The 13,013-nt window shown below is 44.3% G+C and overlaps 1 protein-coding gene across 7 annotated transcripts in view; it reads right to left on the bottom strand.

The window, feature by feature from the left end:
- The window catches only part of ITPR1 (inositol 1,4,5-trisphosphate receptor type 1), a 162,202-nt gene that overhangs the window by 87,459 nt on the left and 61,730 nt on the right, over window positions 1–13,013 (bottom strand). For 4 of the 7 annotated variants that reach the window (XM_083869157.1, XM_083869160.1, XM_083869159.1 and 1 more), the window contains 11 exons: window positions 12,817–12,975; window positions 12,063–12,235; window positions 11,691–11,810; window positions 9,944–10,138; window positions 6,665–6,916; window positions 4,531–4,672; window positions 3,470–3,623; window positions 2,465–2,652; window positions 817–955; window positions 566–638; window positions 18–183 (listed from right to left, as the gene is read on the bottom strand). In XM_083869157.1, the coding sequence (XP_083725283.1) occupies window positions 18–183; window positions 566–638; window positions 817–955; window positions 2,465–2,652; window positions 3,470–3,623; window positions 4,531–4,672; window positions 6,665–6,916; window positions 9,944–10,138; window positions 11,691–11,810; window positions 12,063–12,235; window positions 12,817–12,975 (1,761 nt within the window). The remainder of the gene's footprint in view (window positions 1–17; window positions 184–565; window positions 639–816; window positions 956–2,464; window positions 2,653–3,469; window positions 3,624–4,530; window positions 4,673–6,664; window positions 6,917–9,943; window positions 10,139–11,690; window positions 11,811–12,062; window positions 12,236–12,816; window positions 12,976–13,013) is intronic. The other 3 variants (XM_083869158.1, XM_083869161.1, XM_083869163.1) reach the window with 1 other exon arrangement.

Raw genomic sequence — 13,013 nt, 5'->3', positions numbered from 1 at the left:
TCCAAACACACAGGTACCTGCTTGAAAGCCTGAAGGACTTCTTGTCTCTGGCTGAAGTGCCTGAAGAGCAGCTGCAGTGCACCAGACACCAGGGGAGGGTAGTCGTGCATGGTTAAATGCAGCAGGACCCGCAGGAAAGTCCTGCCCCCGTGATCATCCAGGTCCAGAGGGGTGTTCTCCTCACTGGAAACACAGCAGGAGTTAACCAGCACATTAGAATGAGGGTCACAGCACTTTTTGCTTTTAAGTCCTCTTAGCAGTGGCAGAAAAAACACTTTTTTTTTTCTTATTTTTAAATAAGAGGGGAAATAGTACTGAAATTTTATTGCAGCATCGAGCTGAGATGCACTAATGCTGCACCTTGCCTTCCACCCACAGCACGGAGCCCTCCCCTGATGATCCTTCTGCCTGAAGAATCCCTGTTCCTTATCTCTGGTTTTTGATCCAAATGGACCCTGCTCTAAGCTGCATCAAAGCCATTTTAGGAGAATGAATCCTGGGTAGCTGTGGCAGCTGTTTTCCCAGTCCCCAGTCCTTGGGAGCCCTCCAGCCCCAAGATCAGCACCTGTGAAGAGATACTTTCCTTCCACCAAAGATCCCCTCAGCTTGTTCTTCAATGTGTTCAAAGTCCAGGGTTCCTGAAAAAAAATAAACAAGACCCTACATGAGGTCAGAGTGGCAGCAAAGATGTTTTTTTCCAGCTTAAAAACATTTCAAACGGCAAGTGAGGACCTGAAACAATCATCCCATGAGCCCCTTGAAGATTCCAAAGTCTTCCGTAAGCCACACAACCTCATTCCTCACCAAATAACCCACCTGGTACATTAGCTGGCATTTCCTGACTGCTGCTTCCAGTGGGGGATTCAGACATCTGGGCATTGCTTTCATCAAATTCGTGTTTAAATATACAAAGCAGGCAGGAGATCCTGTAGTCCAACCGCACGTTCAGAATAAACTGATGGTACAGAAGTAGGAAAAATATTGAAATAATTTGTGTGTTTCCACCACATCTACGATTCACACAGAGCAGAGCTACCAATGTGCAACAAGAACTGAACAGAGATGTGAATTTAATTTGGAAAAGTTACCCCAGGGTGGGGAGGCCCTGGCACAGGGTGCCCAGAGAAACTGGGGCTGCCCCTGGATGTGCCCAAGGCCAGGCTGGACAGGGCTTGGAGCAGCCTGGGACAGTGGAAGGTGTCCCTGCCCATGGCAGGGAGTGGAACTGGATGAGCTTCAAGGTCCTTTTCATCCCAAACCATTCTGGGATTCCATCTTCCTAAGATCTGCAAATGTTGCCTTACAAATCCCCAGAATTCAGTAATATTTTCCAGGGATTTCAACGAGCATGACACACACACATAATAAACACTGATGAGTAAAACGTTTTGGCAGAGTTTTGGTGCCTCATTCCTGTGTGATGCTGCCATCCTCAGCTCATCCCCCAGGAAAGGAAAGCAGCATTTCCATCTCCATCCTGAACACACGTGCTGCTTTCTCCTGGGGTGCTGGGATACAGGAGCAGGACATGAGCCAGGCTGTGCCATCCAATCCCCATTTCAGCTGTGCTGGACCAGCTGGTGCCAGAGAAACCTCTAGCCCAGCACAGACCACCTTCCCCATGGTCTTCCTCTCGAGGAAGGAGCTACAAAGCCAAGAACACTCAGAGCTCTTGCAGCTTTTGGGGGGAAATGCTTAATTTCCATTTGAATGGCCCCTGGTGACAGGGAATTCTGGCACTCTGAAATCTTCCCCTGCACATGCCAGGCCATGAGAGAAGCTCTGGCTTTGAGCTAAAATTAGCAATGGTGCAAGGAAGGAATGGAGCCTCCCCTGTGCTGCATCTGCTGCTGAGGGAAGGAACACCACAGCTCTCCTGCTGCTCTCCTGCCTTTGCTCACCAGGCTCTGGAGCATTCTGACCCCCAAGACTTTGCTGAAGTTACTGAGCACAGAAAGGACTCTGAGAGGGAAGAGGCATTTCAGTGCAATAATTCTGAGCCCATAACAAGGAAAAAATGTATGTGTATCCCAAAGACTTTGGGGTCTTGAGCGAGAAAACCAGTGATGAAGTGAGAAAATCAGAGATGGGAGAGAGAGGGGCTGGCTGTGCATGCTGCAAATACATGTCAGGCTGATGGCTCTGCCCAGAGGAGCCTCGAGATCTCCCCATTCCTCAGGGCATTCAGATGGCCCTGCAGACTCAGAGAAATTGGGAAGACAACAGGATGGAAAAAATGACAGCTCTGCCTCAAGTCAGATATTCACAATCACTGCTAAAAACACAAATGCCAACAGCAAACTCTTCTCTAATAAATTCTTTCAAAAACGCACAATATTGCCATAAACAAGCTGAGAGCCCTGTGCCTGACAAGGCCACCCTTGCAATGCTTTCCCAGCTTGAGAGCCAGAAACACAATTAATGCTGGAGGACAGCACGAGAAGCTGCATCAGTGTGGAGGTACCTGGAGTATCTCGATGATCTTGAGCTTGGTGTCCATGACCAGGATATCCTCCTTCTCTGGCTCACTCTGCTTGACATTCCCCTCGGGGGCAGCAGCCAGGGGAGTCATGGGCAGGAACCCCCCACCCCTGAGCACCACCTGGGTCATCAGCTCCCCCACGCCGTGGATGGACCTCATCACATTGCTCCCTTCAGAGAGGAAACAGCAGGGTTAGCGTGGTGCAGTGGGACTGCTCTAACAGGGCAAGCACCGGCCACGTCCTACGAAGAGAAATTGTCTCGACATTACACACCCACATCCTGGGGACAGGGGGAGCCAAGAGCAGCACTGCAGTACTTGGAGAAGTCCCCTTCCCTCTGCCATCACAGGCACTACTCAGCTTTAGAGCCAAGCCATGGGCAGAAAGGAGATTTCCAGGCACAGCATCACTGCCCACGGAGGGAGGGCACTGTCCCAACTCTGCTCTGCACTGGAGCAGCCTCACCTCCATTCCTGGAGGCAGTTTTGGAGGCCAAAATGTAAGATCTAAAGATCTCAGAGAGCACCCAAAGGAGGCTACAAAGATGGGGAAGAGACTAGAGGAGAAGGGATACGAGGAGCAGCTGAGATAATCTGGTCTGTGCAGATGGGGCAGAGCTCAGACCTCACTGGGGGCTGCAGCTCCCACCTCTGCTCTGGGACAGCACCCAGGGGTGCCTGGAGCTGGGCCAGGGGAGTTTAGGCTGGAGATCAGGGAAAGGTTCTTCCCCCAGAGGGTGCTGGCACTGCCCAGGCTCCCCAGGGAATGGGGACATTGCAGAGCTCTAGGAATGTTTGGACACCACTCCAGGGATGCCCAGGATGGGATTTGGGGTGTCTGTGCAGGTTCAGGAGCTGCACTGGATGATCCTGTGGGTCCCTTCCAGCTCAGGATGTTGTGTGACTCCATCACTCCACCCCACAGTGACATTTTGAGATGGACTAGAGCCACCCAAGAGCTTTCTGCCCTACACCTGCCAGCCTTACCTTTGCTTTCCTCGCCTTTTGCCATCTTGGTAATAGGGAAGATGGTAGTGATGTGCACACAGTCTAATATAGCAAGGAGGATTTTGGTTAGTCTGAGGAGGTCACAGAAGTTGTAGAAACCAAAATATATCAGATTTCTGGCTAAGTTAACAACCTACCAAAATAACAATAAAAAGCCTGATTAATACTGAACATTTTGCTATCACAGTCAAGTTGTCTTAACACAGTGACAAGATCAAGAACCTGGCTGAGGGTCACATTTTATCATAACATCTGGGAATTCTGCAATTCTGCAAGACTGTCTAGTTCTACATCATAGCAGAAAGTTTTTAACTTGCAGTGCATGTTCATATCTGCAACTGATATTCTGTAGCTACAAAATCAGACTGTACTTGTCTCATTATAAAACAGGGCAAGACTAGAGGGAAGGTACAGATAATTTCTAAAATTGTTTTACAAAAAGTGTATCACACCCATAAAGCTGAGCTTTGCAACTTCCAAGTTATAAAGTTTCCCCACGAGTCCATCCCCATAAAGATCCACATGAAAATATCACATACAGGGCAAATATTTAATGTAGCCCCATTATCAGAATGTGTATTTTTTACAGAATAATCACAGCTTTTCTTAAATTAATGGCTATTTGTTGCATGAATTTGATACATTTTATTTGCACAGACTGTTTTAACAGGTCAATAAGTCCCAAGACACTTTTTCTCTTGGTGAACATCACTATAAGCTCTGGAGACTCTCTGTGTGTGCAGACAGTGTTTGATTTTTGAGATATTTATTCCAGCAAAGCCTGGCTTTGCAATAACACTGAGAGCACAGAGAGCAAACAAGGCTGCTGCAAACCCCAGACATAAACTCACATTTATAATTTTATTTCAAGAACCATCATTGCAAACTCACAAATTTCAGTGGGGTTACTTGCACAAGGAGAAAGGAACCAACTGAGGCTCAGCACTCACTAATTACTTGCCAAAGTACCTGGTGCTAAAAAAATAACCAACATTCCACAAAAAAAAATGAACAGGATAAAATCAGAACTGGATAACTACCTCAAAAGTGAGCTTATTTTTCTCTTTATCAGAGAAAGGGAACCTCTGACACACCACATCTCTTAAATATTCCTCTACAAATTCCATTGTTTGTGCAAATCTCTCCTTAATTTCATCTTTGGAAGTTCCACTGCTATCATAGCTGAAGAAGGGGAAAAAAAAGAACAAAACAAAAAAGAAAACAAAACTTAGCATGCAAATACACAGGGCTCTTTCCCCACCCCCAGCACCATTTTTCATTGGTTTGTCAAAACCCAAGAAAAACTAAAGGTTGGTAAATGATTTATCCAAACGAGGGAGGCAGGACACTGACACCAGAATTTCCTGGCTTTTGTTGCTTTATCCCATATGCTCATTGGGTACTATTTTAAAATGTCCGAGGAAAACAAAAATTTTAAAAAAAGACAATTTTGTCCCAAAACCCAGAAAAAGCAACGCTCATTATTTGAGTGGAAACAATGACAATGATGTGCAGCACTGAGGAGAACACAGGTGGCCAAGAGAGGCTGAGAGTGGGGATGGTATTTTTCCTCCAAATAAAACCAATATATATGCAAAGCAGCTATTAATTTTTAATATAAATTCTAGGTTGGTTTTTTTTTTTCTCAGTATGTGCAAAATGACTTTGAGAAGGACAATCCCACCACCTCCCACAAAATATTCTTGCTTCCTGTTTGATCACTTATCACTGGAGAGCCTCTGGCAGAGCTAAAACCATTTGGTTTTATATTTTGGCCTTTAAATTTGATTTATTCTCTGCTGCATCTCTCTCAGGCTGGCAAGGAGGGAAAATACCAGAAACACTGAGCATTGACAAGACTTAAATTCCTTACAAATAACATTAATTTCAGGTGCTCATTATCTACAGCAACAAAAAAAAAAAGAGCTCTGAACAGTTGACTACTATAAATTTGGAATTATTAATTATTGAATTAATACAAGTGATCAAGAAACCATGTGCCTGCTCCAGCTGTGGTTTTGTGCAGGTTTTTGAGCATTGTGCCATTTTCTACTGGAAGTTCAGGAAGGGGAAATGTTTTGTTTGTGTATCTTTCCCCTTTGTTTCTGCTGGTGGTGGTGACCTCCCATAAGGACAATCTGTCCTGAGGAACCACACTCAGAGGAAACGGCCTCAGACTGGGGAGATTTCAGGAGATTTTAGTGAAAACGTCTGCACTGGGACAGTGGTCAAGCCCTGGAAAAAAAGTGGTGGCAGCACCATCAGGTTTGGTTCTGAAATGATCCAAGGTGTGGATGTGGCACTTGGAGACACGGCTCAGGGGCAAATGTTGAGCTTGAAGAGTTTTTCCAAAGTGAACAATCCTGTGGCTTTTCCAAGCTGAACAATCCTGTGGTTTTCCAAAGAAAATGAGGCAGAAGGAGAGGGGAACCTCCTTCCCCTGCCCAGACACACAGTGACCACCGAGTTCACCCCACAGATTAAATAAGGCAGCTTTATTTCCTCCCCAGAACCACATTATGGGGTGCTTGATTTATTTACAAACAGCACCTGGATAAACAATGCACAGCTTCAGGTGCCTTAAAACCCCACAGCTGCTGCACAGGGGTGAAACCTTACAAAAGAACAGCCTTGTAAAATCATGGCTCAGGGCTGCTACTTTGGCTAAGTACAGCTGAGACAAGCCCTGGGGAATACCCCTGAGAACCAGCTGCACATCAGCCTGCCCTGGGGGAACCAACAGGAGGGACTGGCACCTGTGTGAAGCATCTTGTACCCAGGAGACAAGAATGCAAACCCCTTCAGAGAGGGAAGTGTTCGGGGAGCATGAACTCCAGCAGCTACTGACTACCAAACTGAGCACCAAAGAGTTATTGAACAATGAGAATGGAATGGGAGAGGATGGGGTGAGGGGAAAAGAGGAGAAGAAGAAGGGGGAAAGAGGAGAAGACGAAGAAGGGGGAAAAGAAGAGAAGAAGAAGAAGGAGGAAAAGAGGAGAAGAAGAAGAAGGGGGAAAAGAGGAGAAGACGACGGGGGAAAAGAGAAGGAGAAGAAGGAGGAAAAGAGGAGAACAAGAAGGGAGAAAAGAGAGATTGGCTATTGCAGCACAAAGAACAGGCTCCTTGCCCATCTCCACTCCCAGCAGCACCATCCAGCCCCAGCAGGGCACTCACTCGTCGATGGCGATCTCGGAGGGGATCTCGGACCAGAGCCGGGCGTACTTGACCGGGGTGACCTGCTCCTGGGGGTCCCTGTCCACGTGCATGTGCAGCATCAGGCGGCAGAAGGAGGCGCGCAGGTCGTAGGGCAGGTTCTCGTCGGCCATGCAGCGCAGGATCAGGTCCACGTCCAGCTGCCCCGAGATCTCGTTGATGGCCAAGTACTGCCGGTCAAGGCACATGCGGGCAAACAGGTTCAGCTGGTATCTGTGAGGGAAAAAAAGAAGAAAATTATTAAAAAAAATAAGATTGAATGCTTTAATTTATAGAGGATTGAGGCTTATGAATTAATTTCCTGTGTATTGTAAAGTATATATAAATATATATACACCATGTACTTGGATACCATACATTAGATATTATACATTAGATACCAAGCACATATAAATAGATATGAAGTATACTTTATATATATAAAAATACATATATAAAGCAAAGAGGTTTAGCTGGTATCTGCAGGGGAAAAGGGAAAAAATGAATTATATGCTTTAATTTATGTAGGCCTAAAGGTTCTGATTTAATTTTCTGTGTATTGTAAAGTACGTATGTTATATATAAATATATGTACAATGTACTTTATATATATAAATACATATGCAATGTATTTAATATATTAGATAAGAAGCATACATAAATACGTAGAACATGCACTGTATATATACATAAATATATATATATAAAGGAAAGAGGTTCAGCTGGTATCTTTGGGGGGAAAAAAGGGAAAAAAAGAAGAAAATTATTTAAAAAATAAGAAAATAGAATGCTTTAATTTATATAGGATTGAGGCTTATGACTTAATTTCCTGTGTATTGTAAAGTATATATAAATATATATACACCATGTACTTAGATACCATACATTAGATATTATACATTAGATACCAAGCACATATAAATAGATATGAAGTATACTTTATATATATAAAAATACATATATAAAGCAAAGAGGTTCAGCTGGTATCTGCAGGGGAAAAGGGAAAAAATGAAATTATATGCTTTAATTTATGTAGGCTTGAAGCTTCTGATTTAATTTTCTGTATACTGTAAAGTACATACGTTATATATAAATATATATACGATGTACTTTATACATTAGATACTAATAATATATAAATAGATATAAAGTATACTTTATATACATAAATATATATATTATACATATGAAATAAATATATATAAAGCAAAGAGGATCAGCTGGTATCTTTGGGGGGGAAAAGGAAAAAAGAAGGAAATTATATGCTTTAAATTATATGGGCTTGAAGTTTATGATTTAATTTCCTGTGTATTGTAAAGTATATATGAAGATATATACACAATGTATTTTATACATTAGATACAAACTATATATAAATACATATAAAGTATACCTCATATATATAGATATATAAAAGTATATATGCTTTAGAAATACACTAATATAAAGTATATAAATAGCCTAAATATAAATAAATATAAAGCATAAATATATATAAAGCATATATATATATAAAGCCTATATAAATATATATAAAGCACACTATGAAGTATACAGATATACTCATATATTAATAGAAATAATATGATATTGTCTAGTAATACAGCTCCATCCTTAGTGTGGAAAGAATAAAGCACTCATCAAGCACTAGAGCAAACAGTGGAACAATAGAATAAGTTAAACAGCATAGAATAAAAACCATAGAATCACTCATTAAATATCATAAAATCACTGAATGGTTTGGGTTGGAGGCACTTTAGAGATGACCCTGTTTTATCCCTGCCATGGCAGGGACATTCCCACTGTCCCAGGTGCTCCAAACCCAGTGTCCAACCTGGGACATTCCAGGGATCCAGGGCCTGCCCATCCTCCCAGGAAATAATAAATAATGTTCTGTATGAAAGCTCCAGCAGAATGCAAACAACACTTCAGGCAACTCAGCCTAAATTCCGTGTAAGGCCAAAGGCTTCTTACAGATGCTGAAGCCACACTTTTCCCTGAGGCAACAACACAGTCATCAAAAAATCAGATACCTGATGAAAGAGCTACTGGGCTCTGCTCCCTTCAGTGAGAGAATTGGTAGAGGAAAAACTGAACTTGAGTGCTAAAGCTTCTCATCCATGAACTGATCACTGGCACCTCACTTACACCCAACCAACAGACTGACAATTCACCTTCAGCCACAAAGACAACCCTCAGCAGTGCTCACAGCCTGCTGCTCACAGCTGTCAACTGTGAGGCTGCCTCAGGAAAAGAAGATTTAATTGAAAGTAGATTCCTTTCACTTTTAGTACTCCTCGTGGAATTTAACCAAGCCATATCCTAAGCCTTTCTTTTGAGCATGTTTATGAGGTATAACAGATTAAAAAATAATTAACACTACCATTGTTATACCAATATATATATACACACCAAAATTTATCAATTCAATTTAAAACCACTCAAAATACCTACTTTGAAAGAAATGGTTTATGTTTTATAAACCTTTGATCTAAAAAGTCTCCTTTTGAGCTCCAACAGGCTCAAATAAAACCAGGTATTGGGAATTCTCCTGCACTCATCACTTCAATGGAAGAGACTATTCAAAATAAAATGGTTATTAAAACAAATAATCTACTTGTGCTTCCTGCACTGCCACAACCAAGTCTGTCAAATGACTCTCAGGGGTTTATAACCCAGACACAGGAATTTGGTCTGGGCTGAAACCTGACCTCACACTGTGCCAAGAACTCGGTGTCTTGTCAAGTCATCTGGAAACCTCAGCTGTGTCAGAGCTGCCCAAAGCACGGCCTGGGCTGTGCAAAGAGCCCTGCACACCCAGCCTGGGGCACCAGCACAGCTTCACCTTTGTGCTGCTGGGACTGCAGGAACACTAAAGGCTTGGAGAGAAGGGAGGAGCACAGAGAACAGCAGTGACTTCCTGCAAACCAAACCAAAGCCATTGATTTACTCAAATCCTGCAATCCCCAGGTGCCTCCTGCACACAGAGAACCCAGCAGCCACCTGCAGGGGCTCTTCCAAGGAGCAGGAAACCAGACACAAAGTGCACAGACTTGAAGCCTGAACCATTTTATAAAAATCAGTTTCAAGTGGCTCATGTCAATACCCAGACTCCTCACCATGAATAACTTTGTGCTTTCAGCTCTCACTTCTGAGAGACTTCTCCCTCCCTGTCTGAAGGCTGTTCTGAACATGACCCATGAGCTTTGTCCCCTTCCCCAGGCAGCCCAGCTGTGAGGAGCTCTGCTGTGAGGTGTTAACCTGTAGTAGCTGAGCACGTCCCGATCCTCCTTCTGCCCCTCCTTGGCGTCCTGGGCCAGCTCCCGGATGCTCTTGCTGCGGATCTCCTTGTTGCTGTCCCTCCAGAACAGCCACACTTCCTCCTCATCCTCTCCGACTTCCAAGGCGTTTTCTCCACTGGACACTTCCTCAAACTCGAACCGAGAGAGCACCAGCCTGCCAGGAGGAGGGGAGGTTACATTCCAGACCTACACACATCACAGAATCACAGAATGTGTAGGGTGGAAGAGACCTTCAAGATCATCGAGTCCAACCCAGCCCTGACACCTCAACTGGATCATGGCATCGAGTGCCACATCCAGTTTCCTTTTAAACACATCCAGGGATGGTGACTCCACCACCTCCCTGGGCAGACTATTCCAGTATTTAATCACTCTTTCTGTGAAAAACTTCTTAATATCCAATCTATATTTCCCCTGGCACAGCTTGAGGCTGTGTCCTCTTGTTCTGTCAGATCCTGCCTGGAGAAAGAGACCAACCCCAAGTGTCCACAACCACCTTCAGGGAGTTGTAGAGAGTGATAAGGTCACCTCTGAGTCTCCTTTTCTCCAGGATAAACACCCCCAGCTCCCTCAGTTGTTCATATGGTTTGTTTTCCAATCCCTTCCCCAGCTTTGTTGCCCTTCTCTGGACACGTTCAAGCATCTCCATGTCCTTCCTAAACTGAGGGTCCAGAACTGGACACAGCACTCAAGGTGTGGCCTCACCATCCTTCACATCTCTTTTCAGACACTTGCTAAAATGTATCTTACCCTTCCAGCAGTAGGATTTTAACTACACCAAATCTTTGAGGGTGTACTATTAAAAGCATGAAATTATAAACTTTGCGTTCAACCTTAAAAAGAGGAACATTTCAGCTCCTTTCAAGTGACAAAGATGAAGAAACAAGACACATAATAATAGACTTTCAAAACCTTTACAGGAGAACTGATTCAAAGATCATTCAACAAACCAGGGAAAGAAAAAATGGATTCATTCTGTATCCCATAAACACCAAATGAATCAGAACTCCTTTCTGTTTATGTGATGAAGTGACTAGAAATATATCAGCTGCTGATACTAAAAAGGCTTCCAGCAAAGAAAAGATCAACACCTGAAAAAAACCCCAAATTAAATACTCAAGGACAAATAAGTGATGTACCAATGTGAAGTGCTTGTGGAAGCAAATACAGCCTTTATGGCTTCATGACAAGAATTAAATGTTCAAGAATACTCTCAGCCATTTGTGTTTTAAATACTACCTGCCTCCCTTCTGCAGTATTTTGATAATGGTTCTCTATTCCCCAGTATATATATTGAATAAAAACATCTTTATCAAAGACAACCAGGATCTGGTTCCTGCTATGAGGCCTCAGCAATGGCAGAGGAGAGCTGGAGACCCAAATCCCACTCCAGGAGGAGGAAAGGTGAGCAGAGCTGCACCAGCTCCTGCTCTGCTGCCAGCTGAGCTCCCTCAGGGCTGGGGGAGGATCAGAGCAGGAGCCTGCACACCTCCCTGCAAGGTCTGAGTGCTCTGGATCAAACAGGAGAGATCTGACAGGTTTCTGCCTGCAGGGCTGAGGATGCACCTGGCAGACACCTGCTGTCCCCAGCCCCTGTTCCCTGGGTTTGAACAGGACCCCACACAACCCCCTCCTTCACTGGGACGTGCCAAGCACCTTCCTCCTGCTTCACACCAGGAGAGCCATCTCAAAAGGCACAAACTTACTTGGTTTCAATGAGAATGTCTGCATTGGCTGGGTTGAGCACGGCTTTACAAATCAGCTCCTGTGTCACGGGAATAGACTTGTTCATGGAAACGCACAGATCCGAGAGGTAATCCAAAAACCTGGTGGGGAAACATGAGCCAAAAGGGTATCAATCACTGCTGAGATCTAGACTGAAGCCATCTACATCTCAGGAAGCAAACATTCAGAACTCCATTTGAACAGTGCAGAGCAAGACTCGCTGCCCGAGGGGACGGCAGGGCGAGTGCCAGAACACACTGAACTGGCTGTGCCTCCTCCTGGAGCAAGCTGCCAGGTACAGACTTTTCCCAGAAGGAGAAGGCTAATCAAACATTCAAAAATGCAGCTCTCACCTGGGCTCCCTATTTTTCCTCACGAGACTCACAAAGGTGTCAATCTCAGCAGCTGTGATGTGCTTCTCCAGGAGCTTGCGGTTGTTATGGAGCAGGGCTGTGATGGTGTCCTCGGCCAACACGTCGTAGCCAATCTGCTTCTGCATGAAGCCAAACTGCTTGGCAATGTATTCCTTCAAAACACACAGGCAAGGAGGGAGGGGGGGGTAATTAACCCTCGGAATTTGAAATAACAGCAGAGAACAGGTGGATGTTTGTCAATACCGACATCCCGAGGAGCAAACTGGGTTAGATCTGAATTGTTTGTGCGAAGGAGAGTAAACAATGACAGACAACCTTAACACCTCCATCCCTCCCCTCTCTCCTGGGCTAGGCACCAGCAAGGCATTTATACTCATCTGACAGGACCTGGTTTGTAATACATGGCAATAAAACCTGAACAGCCTTAATTTACAGAGCAACTTTCAATGGAGCCTGGAGTCAGCAAGAGTGAACAGAGTCCTGTAATTCACCTGCGTGGGACAGTTACAAATTCTGTTGTTTTCTTAAATCCCACTTAGAACTAGTGCTAATTACACTATAATCTCTGACAGGGATAAAAAATAGAATGAAACTGAGTGATCTCAAAACTTGTTGCTGACTGTGCAACCAACAGCAGAGCAGGGTTTACTTTATGAGATAAAAGCTTTTTTTTTTTTTTTTTGAGCACAGAAACCATGCTGGTGGCATTGATCAGGACAGACATATTTCCAACCTGATTCTTCCTGTAGTCCTGCTGGGAGTGCCTGAGCACCCTGTAGCAGAGCCTGCAGATGTGCCTGAAGGGTGCGTGGCGTTGGTCCCCCAGCTCCTCCAGCCGCAGCATCGGCCCATCCCCGCTGTCCGTGAAAGGCGCCTGCAGTAGCTTGAAAATCTGCAGGTTTGGTGAAAAACACAGACACAACCCCATGA

Source organism: Zosterops lateralis, assembly GCF_965231275.1.
Source record: "Zosterops lateralis genome assembly, chromosome: 11".
Taxonomy (NCBI): domain Eukaryota; kingdom Metazoa; phylum Chordata; class Aves; order Passeriformes; family Zosteropidae; genus Zosterops; species Zosterops lateralis.
Note: the sequence above shows the minus strand (reverse complement) of the source record. Positions and strands in the feature narration are given on the sequence as shown.